The 19,026-nt window shown below is 37.6% G+C and overlaps 4 protein-coding genes across 5 annotated transcripts; 2 read left to right on the top strand and 2 right to left on the bottom strand.

The window, feature by feature from the left end:
• Window positions 1–5,825: 5,825 nt before the first annotated feature.
• LOC120262404 (histone H3.2) lies at window positions 5,826–6,482 on the top strand. Its single transcript, XM_039270506.1, has one exon. The coding sequence runs from the start codon at window positions 5,913–5,915 to the stop codon at window positions 6,321–6,323; it is 411 nt and encodes a 136-aa protein (XP_039126440.1). The 5' UTR covers window positions 5,826–5,912; the 3' UTR covers window positions 6,324–6,482.
• A 473-nt stretch (window positions 6,483–6,955) lies between these two features.
• Window positions 6,956–9,947, bottom strand: LOC120260612 (50S ribosomal protein L15). Its single transcript, XM_039268133.1, has 4 exons — window positions 9,520–9,947; window positions 8,432–8,515; window positions 8,254–8,343; window positions 6,956–7,394 (listed from the first exon to the last, which is right to left on the bottom strand). The coding sequence occupies exons 1-4, from the start codon at window positions 9,922–9,924 to the stop codon at window positions 7,122–7,124; spliced, it is 852 nt and encodes a 283-aa protein (XP_039124067.1). The 5' UTR covers window positions 9,925–9,947; the 3' UTR covers window positions 6,956–7,121.
• A 332-nt stretch (window positions 9,948–10,279) lies between these two features.
• Window positions 10,280–13,636, top strand: LOC120260803 (VAMP-like protein YKT61). Its single transcript, XM_039268367.1, has 6 exons — window positions 10,280–10,590; window positions 11,321–11,418; window positions 12,004–12,108; window positions 12,442–12,507; window positions 12,741–12,827; window positions 13,307–13,636. The coding sequence occupies exons 1-6, from the start codon at window positions 10,395–10,397 to the stop codon at window positions 13,355–13,357; spliced, it is 603 nt and encodes a 200-aa protein (XP_039124301.1). The 5' UTR covers window positions 10,280–10,394; the 3' UTR covers window positions 13,358–13,636.
• Window positions 13,637–13,789: 153 nt separating this feature from the next.
• Window positions 13,790–18,916, bottom strand: LOC120260799 (ubiquitin carboxyl-terminal hydrolase MINDY-3). 2 transcript variants are annotated; one of them, XM_039268362.1, is made up of 8 exons: window positions 18,762–18,915; window positions 18,252–18,681; window positions 17,147–17,225; window positions 16,367–16,521; window positions 16,164–16,290; window positions 15,847–16,032; window positions 15,358–15,429; window positions 13,790–14,727 (listed from the first exon to the last, which is right to left on the bottom strand). In XM_039268362.1, the coding sequence occupies exons 2-8, from the start codon at window positions 18,653–18,655 to the stop codon at window positions 13,933–13,935; spliced, it is 1,818 nt and encodes a 605-aa protein (XP_039124296.1). In that variant the 5' UTR covers window positions 18,656–18,681; window positions 18,762–18,915; the 3' UTR covers window positions 13,790–13,932. The 2 variants fall into 2 exon arrangements, with proteins under 2 accessions (XP_039124296.1, XP_039124294.1); XM_039268360.1 differs by having other exon boundaries at window positions 18,252–18,916.
• Between the last annotated feature and the right edge of the window lie 110 nt (window positions 18,917–19,026).

Genomic DNA, 19,026 nt, shown 5'->3' with positions numbered 1-19,026 from the left:
TTCATCTAGTGGTGCACCTTCGATTGGTTTCTTCGAGGGTTCCACCGGCCCGCACCAGTGGCGAGCGAGTTCACTACCTTCGAGCGGTATGTCGAGTGCAGGATCGGCAGGGAACTATCGCGGCAGTGTTGGAATTGTCATAAGTTCCATGGAGGAGCGATGTCGAGAACCGCGCGAGATGTTATCGGTGTGGACAAGCGGATCACATCGAGACGCGAGTGTCCACTGTTGACCCGTGGGGACCCCTGCTCCGAGGACTTAATCCGAGTCATCCTACTCAGTCTAGAGGTTCACAGCCTGCGGCTCAGGCACAGACCACCGCTACAAGATCTGTAGCAGCGAGCAACACCCCTCGATCCGGGAGGATCACGCCCGAGACTAGATCTCGGACCGGGATCTTTGCCCCGACTAATGAAGAGCCTAAGGGTGAAGGCGACATGATCACAGGTACAATATCTATCTTTTGTTTGATGCATGTGTATTGTTAGACTCTGAGTCATAGAGGTCTTTTGTCAGGTAAGAAGGAAATTTCGAGGGCGAAATTTTCTTAAGGGGGTAGAATGTTATACCCGAGTGTTCATGAGATTACTATAGCCCATTTCTATAGATTTTTCGACCACATTCTGTAGCGACCTGATCCCAGAGCAAACCCGGTTACATGAGCGACTTGTTCCTGTAGAAAGCTCGGTTTGATAGAGGCTCGGCATCGTATGTAGCCCCGATCATCTATGTGACCGAAAAATTTTCACTTAAAACATTTCTTCTTCTTCTTTTCTTCTTCTCTTCTTCTTTCCTTGTCTTGGCCGAACCTTCCCATTTTTCTTATCCCGGCGAAGTTTTTCCGGCGAACCAAGCATCCTATCTCTTCCTCCTTCACCATTGAGCTTGGTAAGCATAGATTTATGGTTTTATACCGTATTTATTCTTGTATTTTTCCTTGTTTTTAGTTTTTTTCAAAAACCTAGAATTTCTCCATGGATTTGCATGTTTATAGGTTTAAATTGAAGCCATTGAATTGTTGATCTTGTGTGAGAATGTTGTAGAAGAAAAATTTGTGATTTAGAGTTGTAAATTGGGAGAAAAACCATAGTATAGGGCTCGGTTTTTCATCTGTAGCAAGGTCGAATTCTATCGTAGCACCGCAATCTTTAGTTGTTTCTTTTGATTTCTTTTAGATTAGATTGAAGCTAAAAACCCCTAGGAATTCATTGGTAACCTTTAAACCTAGTTTTGAGCTAATCTTAGGATCGAATTAGGGTTGTTTGTTAGAAAACTTAGGGTTTTTCTTGTTTGTTTTGTTTTTGTTAAATTTTGTTGTATTTTGTTATGCTTTGGCAAGGAGAAGAAGTCTTGGCTCGAGGCAAAGGCTTAGCCGAGGAGTAGCTTGCGAGGAAGATAAATTGCCGATCCTGTGAGTGGAATTATTTAGCATAGCTTTATTAGAAGAATGCCAATAGCTATATATATATATATATATATGCATTTCATGTTTTAAGTAAGTTTTATTGATTTATACTTGTTTGGTAATTTGGTGAATGATAATTATTGTTGAGGCAAATCTTGGATGTCTCTTTTGGCTTTTTGTTTTGTTATCGTGGAAATTGTGATTGATATATGTATCCATGAGTTTGTGAAATCTTTATTTTTGTTTGAAACTTGAGTTTTTGTTATGAAAATCTTTGATTTGGTGAAATCCTAGGCTTGAAGCAAATTTTTGGATTGTTGAAAGGAAAAATGATTTCCATGTTGTTGCTTGTGTTGGGACTTGCAAATTATTTTTTGTGTTAAAAAGTTTGGGCTTTTGCTTATGTGTTTATCTTGTCCTCGTGCAAATGGCCGAGGTATTCTTGATTTATGATCATGGATGGATATTGTACTCGAGTGGAGTTGTATTTTATTGTGGTGATTGTTTTTGGTGATATCCTCATCTGCAGTAGGGCGGTCTTCACGGCCCGACCCTTTTTGAGGTGGCGTGTCGACCGGCTGATTACTACGAGGGCCAGTTCAGGTGGGAGTGTAGAGCCCTGACTGGATATTCATCGGGTAGCCGGAGTCACCAACCCGGTGAACTCGATGGGTCAACGTCAAGGGCATGAGTACCTTTGGCGGCTCGAACCTAGCCATGGCCACGGCGAAGGTTTAGAGAGTTTTTCTAGACCATATTATGTTGGGTGAGTGTTGGGTATTGTGTTTATTTATTTCAAACCCATGATATTTTTGTTGTTTTACTTGTATTTAAAACCATGCTTTATGATTTTTTTGTGTTGTAAAACCCTAGTTGGGGTAAAAAGAGTTTTTCTTGGTATTATTATGTTTTTTTAATTCTCTTGAAGGCTTCTATTATATGTAATAATGTTTCTAAACTTGTATCACTTTTGGTAAAAGCATTTATTTTTGATGATTCATTATTATTATTTTTTTGTTGTTGGTGTATTTTTTACGCTAAGGTTGTGCTAACCTCCCTCACTCGAGTAACTTGAGTTACTCATCCCTCTTTCTTCCTCCCGGATCGCTGCGGGTAGTAGGTGTGACCGTGTGGCAGCAGTCTTGGGCATTTACTACTATTCTATCATCCGTTGTATTTCCTTCGGGTTCATGTATGTTGTTGTTGTCATGGAACATGTTATAAGACCTATGGATCCACTAGTGTGTAGAAAACTTGTTGCATGGTTTAGTATTTAAATACTCTTAAACTTACGTGTATTACCATTTCCTACCATTGTTAGGGTTGTTTCCCGTGTATTTTTGTGAACCTCTATATTTTCTCGTATCCTATTGTTGTTGTTGTTGTTGTTGTTGTTGTTGTTGTTATTCGCTCGTTGTGTAACATTGTTTTTTTCTGCTCTATATCTGCGATATGTATATTGTTGAATTCGGTGTGTTGATTAGCCTTGCGGCATCCCCGAGGGTTGAGTGGCGGGGTATCCCTCCTCGGGATTGCTGCGGCGATTGTCGCGTCCCGTGGGCCCGCGGGTCGGGGCGTGACAATGAGCAACACACAGTAACTACCATTCAATTAACATTTCAAATTTTAACTATTGGTACACGGGTCGCCGATAGAGCTCTCATCGAGTGGTGAGAGTTCGATTATTGGCTGAGGGCACATTTCTGGGAGTTGTGAATAGTGATTGTGTATGCGTGGTTTCAGCGACCCCGTCCCCACTTATTCCACCGAGGCATGCACATCTCCGTGCCTCTAGTGGGTTCGCCCGCTCCCAAAAATTCAAATTTTAAAGTTCAACCACAACTAGGAATCAATTTGTTATATCCAGCATGTGGCCCCCTCTTACCTCTTATCTTTGACGGAGAGTGCCACCTCTTGCTAAATGAAAAACCACATGCATTGCATTAGATATTTAAACAATAACAAATAGTTTTAAAAATTACTAACAAGATAATTATTCCAAACATAGAAACTAATTAATATTATCGATTAATTTTGATGAAGTTATAAAAATTATTATGGCTAGGGTCCATGTATCCTCTTTTACCTAAGTTCCAATGGTGGATAAGGCAAGGTATCTAGTTAATATTCATCTTAATGACATAGCAATGTTGATCATCATACAATGTTTCAAGAGGAGGTTTGTCTCAGTATTTGGATCTTAGGAATGGATTGTCTCAGATCAGAGAATCCATCAAGGAGATAACCTTAATTCAGTTTAAAATATAATAATATAACTTATGGATAAATACTTCAGAAAATTATTCCCAACATCAAGCACAAGAGTATAAATAGGACCTTTATTGGTCATCGTTTCAAGGCATGAATTTGATTAGAAGAAAAAATTTGTCAAATGGACCATGAATCCCACCAAGTTCATGGAATGTTGTAACTAACTGGCTCATATAGCTAAAGAACATCAACATGAGAAAATTGTGGAAAAAATTGATATTAATAGACAGCATGGGACCTAAAACTAATATGAAGTTTGAAACAATAGGCCATCAAAATAAATATTCAAAGAGAACCAGTTTTCAAATTCTAAAACCTGCCAAACAACAAAGCATAGACAGTCAAAAAGTTACCACCTCTCCAATAGAAGTGATAACTCATTCTCACACAAATCCATCTCATAATTGTGATTTGAAGGTTGTAGCTTGTCGACATTTATCCTTTATATATATATATATATATATATATATCAAAGGTTCTCACTCAAATCATACTATAAAAAAAATAGCAATTTTGACTATGAGAGAGTGAGCCAAAACCTTGTAAAGAAAATAGAAATAACAGCCATTGACTTGATAGTGAGTTTAAGCCAAAATAAAAAACTATAAAAAAAAAATAGCAACTTTGATTATGAGAGAGTGAACCAACACAATATGCCAAAACTTTGTAAAGAAAAAAAGAATTAACAGCCATTGACTTAATAGTAAGTTTAAGCCATTTTCATTTCATGACATTCAGCCAAAATTTATGCCAATTAGAAAACAATGAAAGCTACCTAAAGACATACGCAAGCAGCAGCTTCAAATGATAAAAATGACAGGATAAAAGTTAAAGATATCGAAGCATGGACAAATCACAGAATTATGAGCTTGATTGCTCATGAGATTGATCATTAGAGGCTGTTTTACCCTCTTAATTTGACAGCCACCATTAATTGGTGAAACATTCAAGGATCATGGTTCATTGCCATTGCCTAATATAAAGCAATTGTACGAGCCTGGCAATAATGGCATAAACCTAGCTACTTCCTTTAATGGTTGCCTGATGAGAGTGATCCTTATTACCGAAAATATTGCGGTAATTTAATATAACCGTGTTTGGTTGTGAACTCTTATTGTCGGGAATAGTTCATTACCGTATTTGGTTGTTATAATAATCAATTTGTTAAAATATAAAAAATTATAAGATTACCATGGTAATATAAGATAGACACCAAATTTGATGGTAATAGGATTATCATTTTTTGGTAATATTTATAAGTTGGTAATGTGATATTATCATCCACATTACCACCGGTGCAATGCCAAACGTGATAATATTTTTAGATTACCATGTAACACGTGATAATCTTTCTATATTATCATGAACCAAACGACCCCTAATAGAATTTAAGTGTTGGGCCTAACCCTAGTCCTCTAACTCGCCTATGCCTCACTTTTCTAATCACTTGAGTCAAAATCTCAACTTCAATCATTTGTGCATCCTCCTTCGCCCCTTGATATTCGGCTAAAATTTCATATCCCTTTTTCTATATTTATACAAAAAAAAATATTGAACAAAAATTATATTTTGAAGTCTAGTTATCCTTTATTTGTTTCAACATTAGATCTTTTCACTGATTTGAGTAGAAACAAATTGAAAAACATTCATGAGAACTTTTGATGAATCTAAGAATGTAGACCAAAATGGCCTGAAATTTCTTCTAACAATCACAACTATAAAACAAAAAATGGATCATTAATTAGAAAGTGATTAATCAATTAAAATGCATTTTTTTTCATTATTTGAAAATTTTTAACATTGCTGGGTAAATAGTAATTTTTTTAAAAATAAATAAATAAACCACTGATTTATTAAATAAAAAAAAAAATAAAACAGTAATTTTTCTTAAATTTTATAAGCTGCCGACATTTAAAAAAAAAATTACATTCACTGCCACCCGCCAAATATCAAGCGCTCAATGAAATTTAACCAGAAATCAATCAATTCAAATATTTCAAACAAACAACATCCGGATCGCGATCCGCGTGTTATCACAAAACTAAATCTAGACCGTCCATTATTTCTAAATCCAACGATCCAAAACCTCTCGCTCTCTCAATTCCCTCGATTTCAAAACCCACACTCACCTACAAATACACCCCCAATTCACAACTGTCTCTCAAATTCGCAGCAACTGATCTGCTTGCAAACCCTAACCCTATTTCGTCTTTCTCTCTCTCACTCTCAAGTCTCAATGGCGAGAACCAAGCAGACAGCTCGCAAGTCTACCGGCGGGAAGGCTCCGAGGAAGCAGCTGGCGACGAAGGCAGCAAGGAAGTCGGCCCCGGCCACCGGCGGTGTCAAAAAGCCGCATCGTTTCCGCCCTGGTACCGTTGCGTTGAGAGAAATCAGGAAGTACCAGAAGAGCACGGAGTTACTGATCAGAAAGCTTCCATTCCAGCGCCTTGTCCGTGAGATCGCTCAGGACTTCAAGACTGATCTCCGTTTCCAGAGCTCCGCTGTGGCGGCACTTCAGGAAGCCGCTGAGGCGTACCTCGTCGGTCTCTTTGAGGATACGAATCTGTGTGCCATCCATGCTAAGAGGGTCACGATAATGCCTAAAGATATCCAGCTTGCTCGCAGGATTCGTGGCGAGAGAGCTTAGGATGCTTTTGTGGTTTGATTGGGGGAAAAGAAAAAAAAAAAAAATATCCTTTTTTTATTCCTCCTTGTTATCCATGTTTACTGATCTTCTTCTCACTCTATCTTGTTGGAGTTATCGTTGGATGTAACAAAGTTTGGAATTTTTAGTCTTAAATCTTTAGCCTTTGAGTTTCGACGGAAGTGTTTTGTGTTGGTTTTATGAAAGAAATTTAAAAAAGTTTTTTTTTTTTTTTTTTGGCATCTTGAGAGCAATTTTGTTAATTGAAATTATTTAAAAAAAATAAATGAAAGGTAAGTAAAATATTGTTATTGTATAATTATATAGTTTTGTATTTAGTTTTTTATATGATTGTTTTCAGTGTACATTTTAAGTTGGATTTTGGTGCATGGTTAATTATTAGAAAGGTTTGTGTGTGTGTGTGTGTGTGTGTGTATTGATATATTTAGTGATCTCAATTTCGCAAGGTATTGCAAGTTTTCAGTGGGTCATGCTCATTTAGTATCATGCCCTGGTTTTGTGAAATTTTATATAAATTTAGATGTTTGGTTGTGAAGCCTTGTCTTTTATAAATACAAGTTTTAAAATACTCTTGCTAAATCAATGATTACGTATGCTATTCATTTGAAAATCAATTAAGCAATCTTTCACCTGAAAATCATACTGATTTAAGAACAAATGACAAAATCTGATAGTAGTACATCAGCATTGAGGATTATTGGAGGCCAAAATGGATTACAATCTATGAGCAACTCATCTGCAGAACCCTCATCTTGGTATGATAAACAGTTTAATTGTTAGTCAGGAGGCTGATGGAACAGTCACAGTGTCTTCTGGTTGTTGCTCGGTAATGAACGAAATTGGTTTAGTTGGGGCCGGAAGACGACCTGTGCTGTCAACCTTGTCTTGCTGTTTTGGAGGAGGCCGTGCTGCTTTCGGTAGTAGCCGACCCTTCTTCTCGAACCATTCAGGTTTCAGCAATGCCCGGAATCCAAGCTTGTTATAATAGACTTTCCTCACAGATCCACCTGCAGCGTCAACTGCTTCTTTGGCTCGTACTGTCACCCTTGTTACCTTCATCAGTTAGAAACATGCAAGTCAAGCTCAGATTGTTCTTGCTAATGGAAAATTGGAGAGCAATAACCATTCGATAAAAAAGACAATTAAGTTCAATGTTTCTGATTCAGTACCATATTCGAGAATGAAATTAATAAGTTAGATTGTTATGTTAACAGGGTGAAGATGCTAGAGTGATGATTGTTATTACTAATTCTGTATTAACTTGTGGATTATATTGGCTCATGTGTAATGTAGCTCTCTAACTTGAAACCAAACATGGTTCATCTTGAGTAGGTTTAAGATACAGACGGAGAGTATTGCTGTTATATCAAGTTATCAAACCAATTCAGATGTGGGCACAAGGATGAAAAAGAAAACCCAGTGCACAAGGGAGTAGCTTCCGTAGAATTAAAAAGAAGTGAGGTCTTTTGGCTGAAGAAGAATTCATGTTATCATATAATCAGAGAATTTATAGAATATTTGAGTGAAGTTAGTATTCAGTGAAGTTTCATTTTTGATACAGGAAGACCCCAAAACTCATCATAAATGTATTATAGAGACAAAAATGATACTAGAGTCTAGAGTGCCTCATGTGCTATCGTTTATGAACTACTGCTTCTCTTCTTTAGTAAAATACAAGAGGGGAAATATGGAGAACATGACAAAACCATTGTCATGGAATTCATATCACAAATATCACACATTCTACCTAACTTTTAGCTTCTCAACCTTTTTAAGGAACAGAATAATTCCTCTAATCATCTTTGTTTAATATTGTCGAAAAATACTAATGGTCAAAATAATATGGTTGATGTCATCAATTGAGGTTAAATACAAATTTCAGATAAGAAAAGAGAAGAGAAGTACGACATACCTCAAGATGAATTGGCCATTTGATGTGTTCAGCACCACGACCCATCAGTCTAACACCATCTTTTATCTGCTTCCCTATAGCACCTGTTTCCTGAGGTTTCGTAATCCAGGAAGTTCAAATCATGCATGACAGTAATCTCATTATGACACCATGGTACGGACACAAACAAAGGACTTACTTTGAGTGTTTTCATTGTGATAAGCTCTGATGAGTCAATCTTTCCAGCATTAATGAGTTTAGCAATCTTTCCTAATCCAACTGGCTGCTCATAAAAAAAAAAATAAATAAATAAATTAAAAACTACTACATCTCATGTAACAATAATTTCATTACCATAGATGGCTAATCTCTGTCACTCTTACAATGAAAACCAAAAATGCAGAAGAAAGCACAATAAGAGGCTTAATTAGAGCCAAAAAGAAAGGAAAACATGGCATCTATAAGAAATCTCTTAATGATGTAGGAGAAAAAGGACCAACAATGGCATTCTGAAAAATGGCCATGCCAGAAGCCAGAAAGTAGGTTACAATTAGCTAAGCAGCCAACATTCTTCAAAAGAATCAAAACCAGGTGATGCAACTATAGTTTCAAGGGAAGCAACTTAATGGAGGAGAAAGCATGTTAGAATTAACAATGAGTCCTCACTCCTCACTGTGATTCCAATCATGAACTACAGGCCGTTCTTAATTTATAAAAAATAAATAAATAACCAAATAGAGTACCACACTGAAATTTTCACCCATTCTTTAAACAAGCAGAACAAAACTACATAAATCAGGAGAAACAAACATGTGGACTAACACATGCAAAAAGTGAAGAACTTCTAAACTGCAAGACAGAAAATTAACCAAATCAAGCCATTTCGGAAGGATAACAATGAATACCATCAAGACTACAGCTTGCATTCTGCTTTCGCATGAAAGCAATATTTGAGGAAAATCTCTACATTTACACTAAGAATACACCTCCATTTATAAATGCAAACTTCAGCAATTCATCACTATTCATGCAGGTAATTCATCTGATTTTCCAAGTATTTTACACCATAAATTCATAAAGTTTAAACTCAAAGCACTTGTTGATACATGAATTGACATGTATAGCATGAAAACTACAGCAAATTCACTAACAACAATAATCAGAACCTCCAATCTAAAACCTTTTCCTAAAAATGCGATTTTTCTAACTGAGCTCTATGAATAACACTGTGACTAGCAACAACACAAAGAAAAGCAAACCAAACATCAAAGAAGAAGAAATGGGGACCTGGAAAGTGAGGCTAAAGCGGTTCTTAAACCCTCGTCGGGGGAGGCGCCGGCGCAGAGGAGTCTGGCCGCCTTCAAACCCAAACTTCATAGTACCCCGAGCCTTCTGGCCCTTATGCCCCCTTCCCGCTGTCTTCCCCTTCCCCGACCCAATCCCCCGCCCCTTCCTCGTCTTCTGCTTCCTCGCTCCCTTGTTATCCCTTAAATCATTCAATCTAAGAAGGCTCACCGTGGTCGAGGCCGATCCCATCGCCGCCATCTGGGTGAAAGGAGAAGTAGAGATGGAAGCATTGGAGACGGAGGGGAGGAGGGCTAGGGTTTTGGGGAAGGGGAGAAGAGGGTTGATGATCGGAGGGTGGCGGCGGATCGGGAGCTTGGCGGAGAGGAGGGAGAGCCGCCGCCACATCGCGTTGCAGGTGCTCGCTTGAGTTCAAGCGTTGTTCTTAGATGTGTTCTTGGTTCGGTTCGGTTCGGTTCGACCGGGGTCGGTTCAACTGAACCGATTTAATTAATAAATTAAACCGAACTGAATAGTGAATCGCAAATGATTGCGATGGATTAGAAATTTATTTTATATTTATACTAATTTTGTCACGTTTATTTATTTATTTAAATAATTAATTATCTCACATAATTTTAAAAATTTTAAAAATTTAATATATTTGAAATTTTCATATATATATATATATATATATATAAATGCTCTTTTCCCATAATACCCCTCATTGCCTACGATTAATTCGCGGTCAAAAGATCGGTGGGGGTTTCAATTCCTTTTCTTTGATTTGTTCTCTCTCTCTCTCTCATTCTCTCTTTCTCTCCGGCGAGAGACGAAGGCGTTTAGGGTTTCGTTTCCGGCCAATCCTCCGAGAAAGCATGAAGATCACCGCGCTGCTCGTCCTGAAATCCGATTCCTCATCCTCTGGTGACTCCATCGTGCTCGCTAATGCCACCGATGTCAGCCACTTTGGCTATTTCCAGCGCGGCGCCGCTCGGGAGTTTATTCTCTTCGTCGGCCGCACCGTCGCCAAGCGGACCCCTCCGGGCCAGCGCCAGTCCGTCCAGCATGAAGGTATATTATGTCCACTTTGATTTCTTTTTTTGTTTTTCTGGGTTTTGCCGATCTATGATAATTACATGCGATTTTGGATCTTTGATCTGAATTGGTGTGGAAGATTTGTCCTGATCGGTTTGTGCTTCGTTGGTTTTATAGGATGTCAATTCTTGTAGATCTTTGTGAAATTTTGTTTGGTGATACTCAATTGGTTCAATTGATTTGTTTTGAATTTGTTACTGGATCTATATGATCCTTCTTTTTTATTGATTATTGCATCGGAATGCGTTGTAAATCATTAAGATTGTGCTTTAGATGGTTAATTTCTATTAAAATTTCATGGTGAATTAGTATTAGATTTGCTGGAATTGCTGAAATGGAGTTTTCGTCCTTTATTAGGGTTATTGGGTCAGATGTAAATGCTGTGGCTGATGGAAATAGGATGAACTTTTAAGATAATGAAAAGGAAAAGTGAACAAATTCATAGGGGCACTAGAAAAAGCTTTGGCATATTATAGTGGACCAATACCTACTGTAGGAATTTAGAATGAGTTATTTCATGGTGTGTGGTGGTGGTGAAGGCTTTTAGAAAGTGGGAGGCATCTTTAATTTTGTAACTTTGTGCTTTTATTGTTCTGTTTCTTAAAGAAGAATATCTTGATATTTGTCTGCAGGATAAGTGTACACCTTGGTCATGGAAATCAACTTGATATCTCATCTAGTTTGTCTTTGTCTTTTTCTTTTTCAGAATACAAGGTTCATTCATACAACAGAAATGGTCTTTGTGCTTTGGCATTTATGGATGATCATTATCCTGTGCGAAGTGCATTTTCTCTTTTGAATACGGTAAGTACAATAGGGATTTGTGACTTGATAGTCAGAAGTTTTTGTGCCCTATTTGGTTATTGATACGCTTGGCCAAGTCTGTTTTTTGGTTTTCAAGGACATTATTTCTTGTTTTGAAACTGCTACCTTCTATTTATTGATGTGGATTTTCTGGATTGTGGGGCTTCTCCTAAGCATATTTCCAATTCAAGTTGTTGTCATCTTGGTGCAGCGCTTAGCTTTATACCTGTTATTTGATTGTGGGGAAACTAAGGAATTAGGCCTATATTGTGATGTTCTTTGCACCAAAGCTTGATTTATTTGTACACATTCACAACGTCCTAACAGTTCGGAATGTATATGTAGCATTGATGATTTTATAGCATCAGTTGCCTGGTCTTTCTAGCAAGATACAAGATAGTTTGTATGCAAACTTTGAATTGGCAATTTTTCCAATCTCTTGCTGTACTTTGTTGCGTGATGGTTTTTTATATGAGAATTTACTCAGGTTTCTTGCTTCTGCAGGGTTCCTGTGTGTATCTTCAAAATTTCTTTTATTAGAATATTATTGCCCCTGCTAAGGCTTACCAAATATAATACTTTTAGGTACTAGACGAGTATCAGAAGGCCTTTGGAGAAACTTGGAGAGCTGTACAGGCAGATTCCAGTCAACCATGGCCGTATTTAAATGAGGCCTTGACAAAGTTCCAGGTTTGTATGATTTTAATTATAGGTGATTTTTTTTTAGTTAAAGGTTATTAATATTTCACCCTTCATGTAACAGTCTTTCAGTAGACAGCTTATTCTGTTATTCATTTGACCACTGGCATACTAAGTTGAAATGCTATAATAGTCTTTGAGGTTTTTATCCTTTTATGACCTTGAGGCTTTAGTCAAAGATTAACAATACGTCAACCAAACTTTGGTATTATTTTCCGTTGTATAATCATGAGAGACTTTTTATTTAGTTTAAATTAGCTATGAATTGTGCTGAATAGTTTTTATTTGAAAAACTTAAACTCACCCTATTCTTTATACTTCAAGGATCCTGCTGAGGCTGACAAGTTGCTGAGAATCCAGAGGGACTTGGATGAGACCAAAATTATTCTTGTAAGGATTCATCTCTATGATCATTCATTTTATCATTTAGCCTGTTTGCTGGCTTTCATCATTCTGCAACACTCGTTTTTCTGGTAACTTCAAATCGAAGACTATGCTATCATGGTAGTTGTATCAAGAATAGTGAGTATTTGTTATGATTTCGATTGTGAAGTAGGTATGCTTATGACGTTATGATTTTATACTGGGCCGTGCATGTTCCTTATACGTTAAACATAATGCAGCACAAGACTATTGATAGTGTGCTTGCACGAGGGGAGAAGCTGGATAGTTTAGTCGAGAAGAGCTCAGACTTAAGTGCAGCATCCCAGGTAAGCTCATACATGTTAATTGGTAGCAAACTGCAAACAAAATGTGTTTTCTATCCTAGGAAACTATATTTCATGAGTGCAGGTCAGACGTTGAACTATGCATTTGGTAATCAGTGACTGTTTTATTGATAATATCAATAGCATTGTTCACTGAGTATATAGGTCAACTAGTTGTCCTTACCATTTAATTCATAATCATTTATCTCGTTTATTTCCATTTCCATAGTCTGCATGTAAGCACGAACAATCACATTGAAATTCTTATCCAAAAGGCCTTGGTAATCAGTGACTGTTTTATTGATAATATCAATAGCATTGTTCACTGAGTATATAGGTCAACTAGTTGGCCTTACCATTTAACTCATAATCATTTATCTCGTCTATTTCCATTTCCATAGTCTGCATGTAAGCATGAGCAATCACATTGAAATTCTTATCCAAAAGGCCTAACGTTTCTTCTTTATAATTTTGTTTTACAGATGTTCTACAAGCAAGCCAAGAAAACCAACCAGTGCTGCACTATACTTTAAGCTCCTGCAAGATCATGTTCCTTGTGATGTTCTTTATTAATGTGTGGTGTATAGAGTCACTGATTAATTCTGTGTCCAAATATAATTAATCGCATTTGTTATGCTTTACCAAACTTATGGCATGACATTCGTCATCATTCTTTTGAGTTTGATCGTGTAAGCTGAAAAGCACAGTGTTCTTGGCTGCAAGCAAGAAGATAAGCATCACCAGGTTTGCTCTTATTTTGGTGTGCATTTGTACAAATTAGACTTGTGAGTCTTATTACATGTTCCGTTTAATCAGATTTGGCAAGATCCATCCATCTGATTATTATAATGATAAGTAACACTACAAAACCTGGGATTTCAAGCATGATATGCTAAAATGCCCAAAAGAGTAAACCCTGTAAATGAGTGAAAAAAAAAAACCGGATAAAATTACATGCTCACCAATGGTGGGCAACCCACGCAACCAATGCCATATATAGATTGAACAAATGTTCATTTTTTGCAAATGAAGATGACCTTAATTATCATACACAAATGACCTTGAGATGTTACAACAATTAAGATTATAGTTCACATCTCGGTCCCCCTCAGACAATACTCGGGTCATCTCCAACCCAAGAACAGGTGGCTCGAGGCCACCGAGTCCTGATGCAGTCCACCAATGGTGCGTGCTGCGCGGGTGGTGCTGGCTGATTCACCTCTCCGCTCGAAGAAGGCACCACATCTGCCAGAAACTCTTCTTGCGTCCACTTCGGGGGAACCGAAACACTCAGTTTACAGAGCCTTGGCCTTTGCAATGGGATCTCACCTTCTGCCATCGCATTCGTATTCACAACAGATTTGGCAATGCCATTGAAATGAAAGAGATCAAACTGCTTTTTGCCCAGTGATCCGGTTGGATCCTTAAGACCACCCGAGTTTTTATCCAGTTCTAACAAAGCTTGCCAGAACTCACTCCATACTATAAAACCTGCATTGCAGAGGTTATCGAGCTTTTCAGGTGGAAAGTGGATGTTCGTCTCTCGAATAACTAGTTGAAAGCCTTCCACGCTGATGAAGCCTCCCCCTCCACTCTGATCCTGGGCATCAAACGCTCGCCTAATCTTTGCCTCTCGGCTCTCCAGCTCATTCTCATCTTGCACAGATGTATCGAGGGCAAACAGTACAGTGTAGTGGGACTCACTTCCGACCACCCATATAGGCCACTTTGGGCATTTTAGGTACTGTCCTACTTTGCAGAAATTCAGGGATTCCAGAAGGGTAAGGAATCCAATCTCCACACCATTAGCTATACCTTTCAGGGACATCCCACCACCAAGATCCATCCTACCATCAAAAACATTTGGAACAGCCTGCCCGCAGAGAAGTAGATTCACAATTTCCTGAAAATTTGACCATGAGCAAAAGTTCCGATAAAAAAAAAAACTATTAGGCAAACACCCTTTCTCCACATCGGGATTTTCACAATTTTAGGCAAACTTTAACATTATAATTAAATAACTCCCTATAGAGGAAACTATTTATCGCGCTAACAAATAAGTGCAATTATTTTTTTTTAAAATATTAATAACATATTTAATACAAAGAAAAACTTTAATGTATTAAAAAATATTAAAATTTACTTCTTGAAACACTTTAGGAGCATATTATACAACAACTTAATAGAATGTATGTATATATGCATAGACTAATAGATACTAAAAAGCTAAAAAATAATTAATGTTCTAGCATGTATGAACAACAGCCTCTTTAAGATAAGCTGACCGATGAAATCATGGTTAGCTCAAACCTAAGATTAAAAGCCCACTGCATGGCACTCTCAATGACTAGCTGGAACTATAGCTATTTTTTTCACAAATTTTTTTTTAAAAAAAAAGCCCTCACCAAAACAAAATAATGCAGAAGGCATCATTTTTTTTAAAAAAAAAAATCAAATTCTTGCATCATGCATATGGAGATCAAGAGTGATGAAAAATATTTGATCATGGGCCAACTAACATGTGGTTGCATACCTGCGACGCATGACCAAATGGGGCTGTAACCAATGGCAGGCTTGGATCATCCCTGTCTGCTTGAACAGATTCCTGCACCAAAATAAAGGCCATTCAGGTTTCAGTGAATGCTTTACTGGTGTTAGAACAATGCAATTCTTTCAGAACATGCATTGGCCTTTTTATTCATGTATGGATTCCACTCTTGTTTTTAGTACTAATTACAGAAAATCTAGTTATTATATGTAATGGGAAGCAAAGGCACTGTAAAGCATCAAATGGCATTCATCATTTTATATGTATGTCTGTATGCGTGTGTAAAGCCGTGAATGATATCTCATTGATGAGAAACTAAAAATGGTTCAAGGCCAGAGCAAAGTAAAGAAAATAACAAAAAGACTGTAACATATAGCAAACATCCAAAAAGAACAACTATTGAAAACTCAATTTGGACATTAAACATTTAAAGACAATATCATAAAAAGGAAATGGATAACATGGTGCACGTACCAATCCCCGTGAAAGTAAAGCAGAAATAAGGAACAACATTGCCCCCATTCGGCTTTCAAATACCGGAAGATCTGTCATTAATCGATCAAAAGCAGCTGCCTGTGAGGTGTATGTGCTAACTCTCAAAACTTTTTGCAAATCTGAAGCTGATTCTATTGAAAATCCTTCCAAGGCTTTTGTTATCATCTGTTTACAAGTAAGAAAAAAGTACAACTAAAGAAACAGGCTAAAGAAGCAAAAAGATATAAATATATAAATATATATATATATATATATATGTATATATATTATACGCTAAAATGCTTAAAGGCCACTACCTCATTCTTTAGATCACCTTCGCATCCATCCTTGATGTGATCGCTAAAAACATCTAATGATGAGACCACAGCACTTTTTCCATTCCCACATGAAAATAATATTTCAACCATACTGAGAACCAAAGCTCTGAAAACACAAAATTGGTAGTCAGCAACTGAAGACTGTCCTGAGAGAACTCATGGTCAATAAAAACAGAATATACCTAGACTTTCGTTCATCAGTTATATGGGCAAAATTGTCTGTTGCAGCATATGAACTTCGTGCAAGTCCTCTTTTAACTAAAGTTTGTGATGGATTATTGGGTGAAACATGACCCAACTCTTGCGGGAAAAATAAAAGATACTTGAGGACAAAGGCCTGCAGAACCAACAAATAACAGTGAAGGTGAATTAGGATGTTTAGTCGAGTGAAACAAACTTCAATAATTTAACCTGGTTGATATACTTGTACTTCAAAAGTAACAAAAATATCATAGGACATATGTGATAAATATTATGCGATACAAGCAACAAAAATAACAAGACCACATTAATTAACACATTCAAGCTTGCAATGCATGCATGTCAATATATCATGCTTGATATACATGGTAAATGAACGCAAACAAGCTGAAATCATGCTCTCTTTATATTAATAAATGCTCTTCAAATGTCAACACTTAATCAAAAGTTTAAGGATAACCACAACCAAACAAAAATTTAGGAAGGAAAACTTTAAGATTATTAGGTGTTCGCCAAGTGACTGCAAAATAAATGAAATGATTTCGAGAGTACTGAAATCCTTTAATCTTTACTTAAATAAAAAAATGCCCTACTCTTCCGTAAGAACTAAAACATGGCAGCATCTATAAGATACAAGCACAGAAATATTTCGACAATACCGAAGCCTTGATATAGTGGGAACATATAAGATAATTGAAAGTAAAATAACAAATAACCCAGAAGACACATCAGAGTTATAAAAAAAAAGAAAAAAGCTGCACCTGTATAGTTGCTAAGACACCACAAGGACCTCCCTCATGTTGCACCAAACCCATGCACGTATCTGGATCAGAGCTAAACCTACATGGAATGGTACTAAGATAATCAGTTTGGGAAAGTGGATCAAATATCAGCACACTTTATAATTATTGCGCACAGACAGAAAATCTATTGAAAACTTCCACAAAAATTTTGGATTTATAAGAACACATTAGATTAAACATTTCAATGGGTAGAATGTTCCGTGCACCTTAAATAAAATGCTTATCTCACGAAACGACAAATGAATATCCAATAAAACAATTATATAGATGCAATGCACTAGGTGCACTAACTACCATTCAAACCAATCCCCATTTGAATTTTAGTCACCAAATCAAAAGTTTTATTTTTAAATTAATCATTCAACCATCTCATGAGCTTGACGCCAAATTAATACTTGGTGGAAAACTAAAGTGCATAGAATGGAAATCTTTGGTAGGTAATGACCGATCCTCGTATAGCCATAACAAATTATGTTCAATGCACCTTGTAATGGACATTCAAAACTTGCCTCCATGATCAAAAATTTTACTTGTGTCATTAAATGACGACAAAATATAAGATCTTGCCATCATTAGCTTTCACAACAACTGGTACTTGTGATTTTACAGTCAATCAATCTTTCGAAAATTCACCAATAGAAAAGGACTAGCATCCTACCAAGATGCTCAAGTGCCCGTAAAAGTGCAACAATACATATTATGTATTAATTACAACATTTAAACAACTCTAATTTCTCTAGTTATGCCATTCATGCACGGCACATCTTTCAGACCATTGTGGGAATTATTCATGTGAAATGCTGCAAAGTATCATAGCACGGGTGTTCCTGCCTCCTGTAATGCAGGATTAGAAAATTCATGCAAGAAGAAATCCGGCAAAAAAGGCTCGCTAAGCAAAACTACATCAAAAATAGTTTCAATGTCAAAATCACAGCGAACTTAAATTTCTCTAGTACATGAGTAAATAATCAGTATAAAGTAAAGGCTCTTCATATTAAAATATAAGAACATTAAAGCAAAACATTTGCAAAAATAAAGAAAAAAATAGAAGGCTATTCCAAACCTAATGCCCTGGTTGCTCCACTGCGCCAAGATTCCCTTAGACACGCCGCTGCCAAACACCATTGAGAACAACTCGTTCGCCACCTCCGGCGGGAGTGCCTCCCCAGATCGCACCTTCCTCTCCGCCGTCCTACGCGCCTCCGTGATAGACACCGGCACGCCACTGGGTCCAACGTTCTTGTTCGGCGATTCCACCTTAGGGCTAAGGCTAGGGCTCTTATTCTCAGTCGCTCTGATCCGTTTCTCAGCAGCAGACGCCATGAGCTCTCGCTGCAACCTCCGATTCCTAGCCTCCGGCGACTCCTCCGCTCCCTCCCGCGGCTTGCTCCGCTTCGCTTCCGGTGGCGAACTCTGCAGGCTCATCCTCAGCGCCATCTGAAGCTCCTCATCCTCCCGATCCGCCATTGAGCAAGATCGAAACCACCGGAATCCTTCAGATCAGATCGAAAACGGTGGTTTCACGGATCATGCAACACATATAACTCGAGTTTCGATCAAATTCACAACATACAGAGATCGAATTGACAAAATTTCCGCACGACGACGGAGAATCAAGCGCTCCCAAGCGAAGCCGGCCGGGCGACGACGAGGGCGCGCAGGCGAACCAGAAACGAAGAAGAAGAAGAAGAAGAAGAAGAGTTCGGAGAGATTGGGACTCAGGACTAGGAACTCACAGTCATTTTGTAAGAAAGGGCACCATTTGGTCTCTTCTTACAAAACTACCCCTAGATCTATACTCAAATTACTTCTTGACCTTCTTGATCGTAGGTCGAATC

This window comes from Dioscorea cayenensis, chromosome 5 (assembly GCF_009730915.1).
Source record: "Dioscorea cayenensis subsp. rotundata cultivar TDr96_F1 chromosome 5, TDr96_F1_v2_PseudoChromosome.rev07_lg8_w22 25.fasta, whole genome shotgun sequence".
In the NCBI taxonomy this organism is placed as follows: domain Eukaryota; kingdom Viridiplantae; phylum Streptophyta; class Magnoliopsida; order Dioscoreales; family Dioscoreaceae; genus Dioscorea; species Dioscorea cayenensis.
The sequence above is the reverse complement of the archived record's forward strand: the minus strand, read 5'-3'. Positions and strand labels throughout refer to the sequence as shown.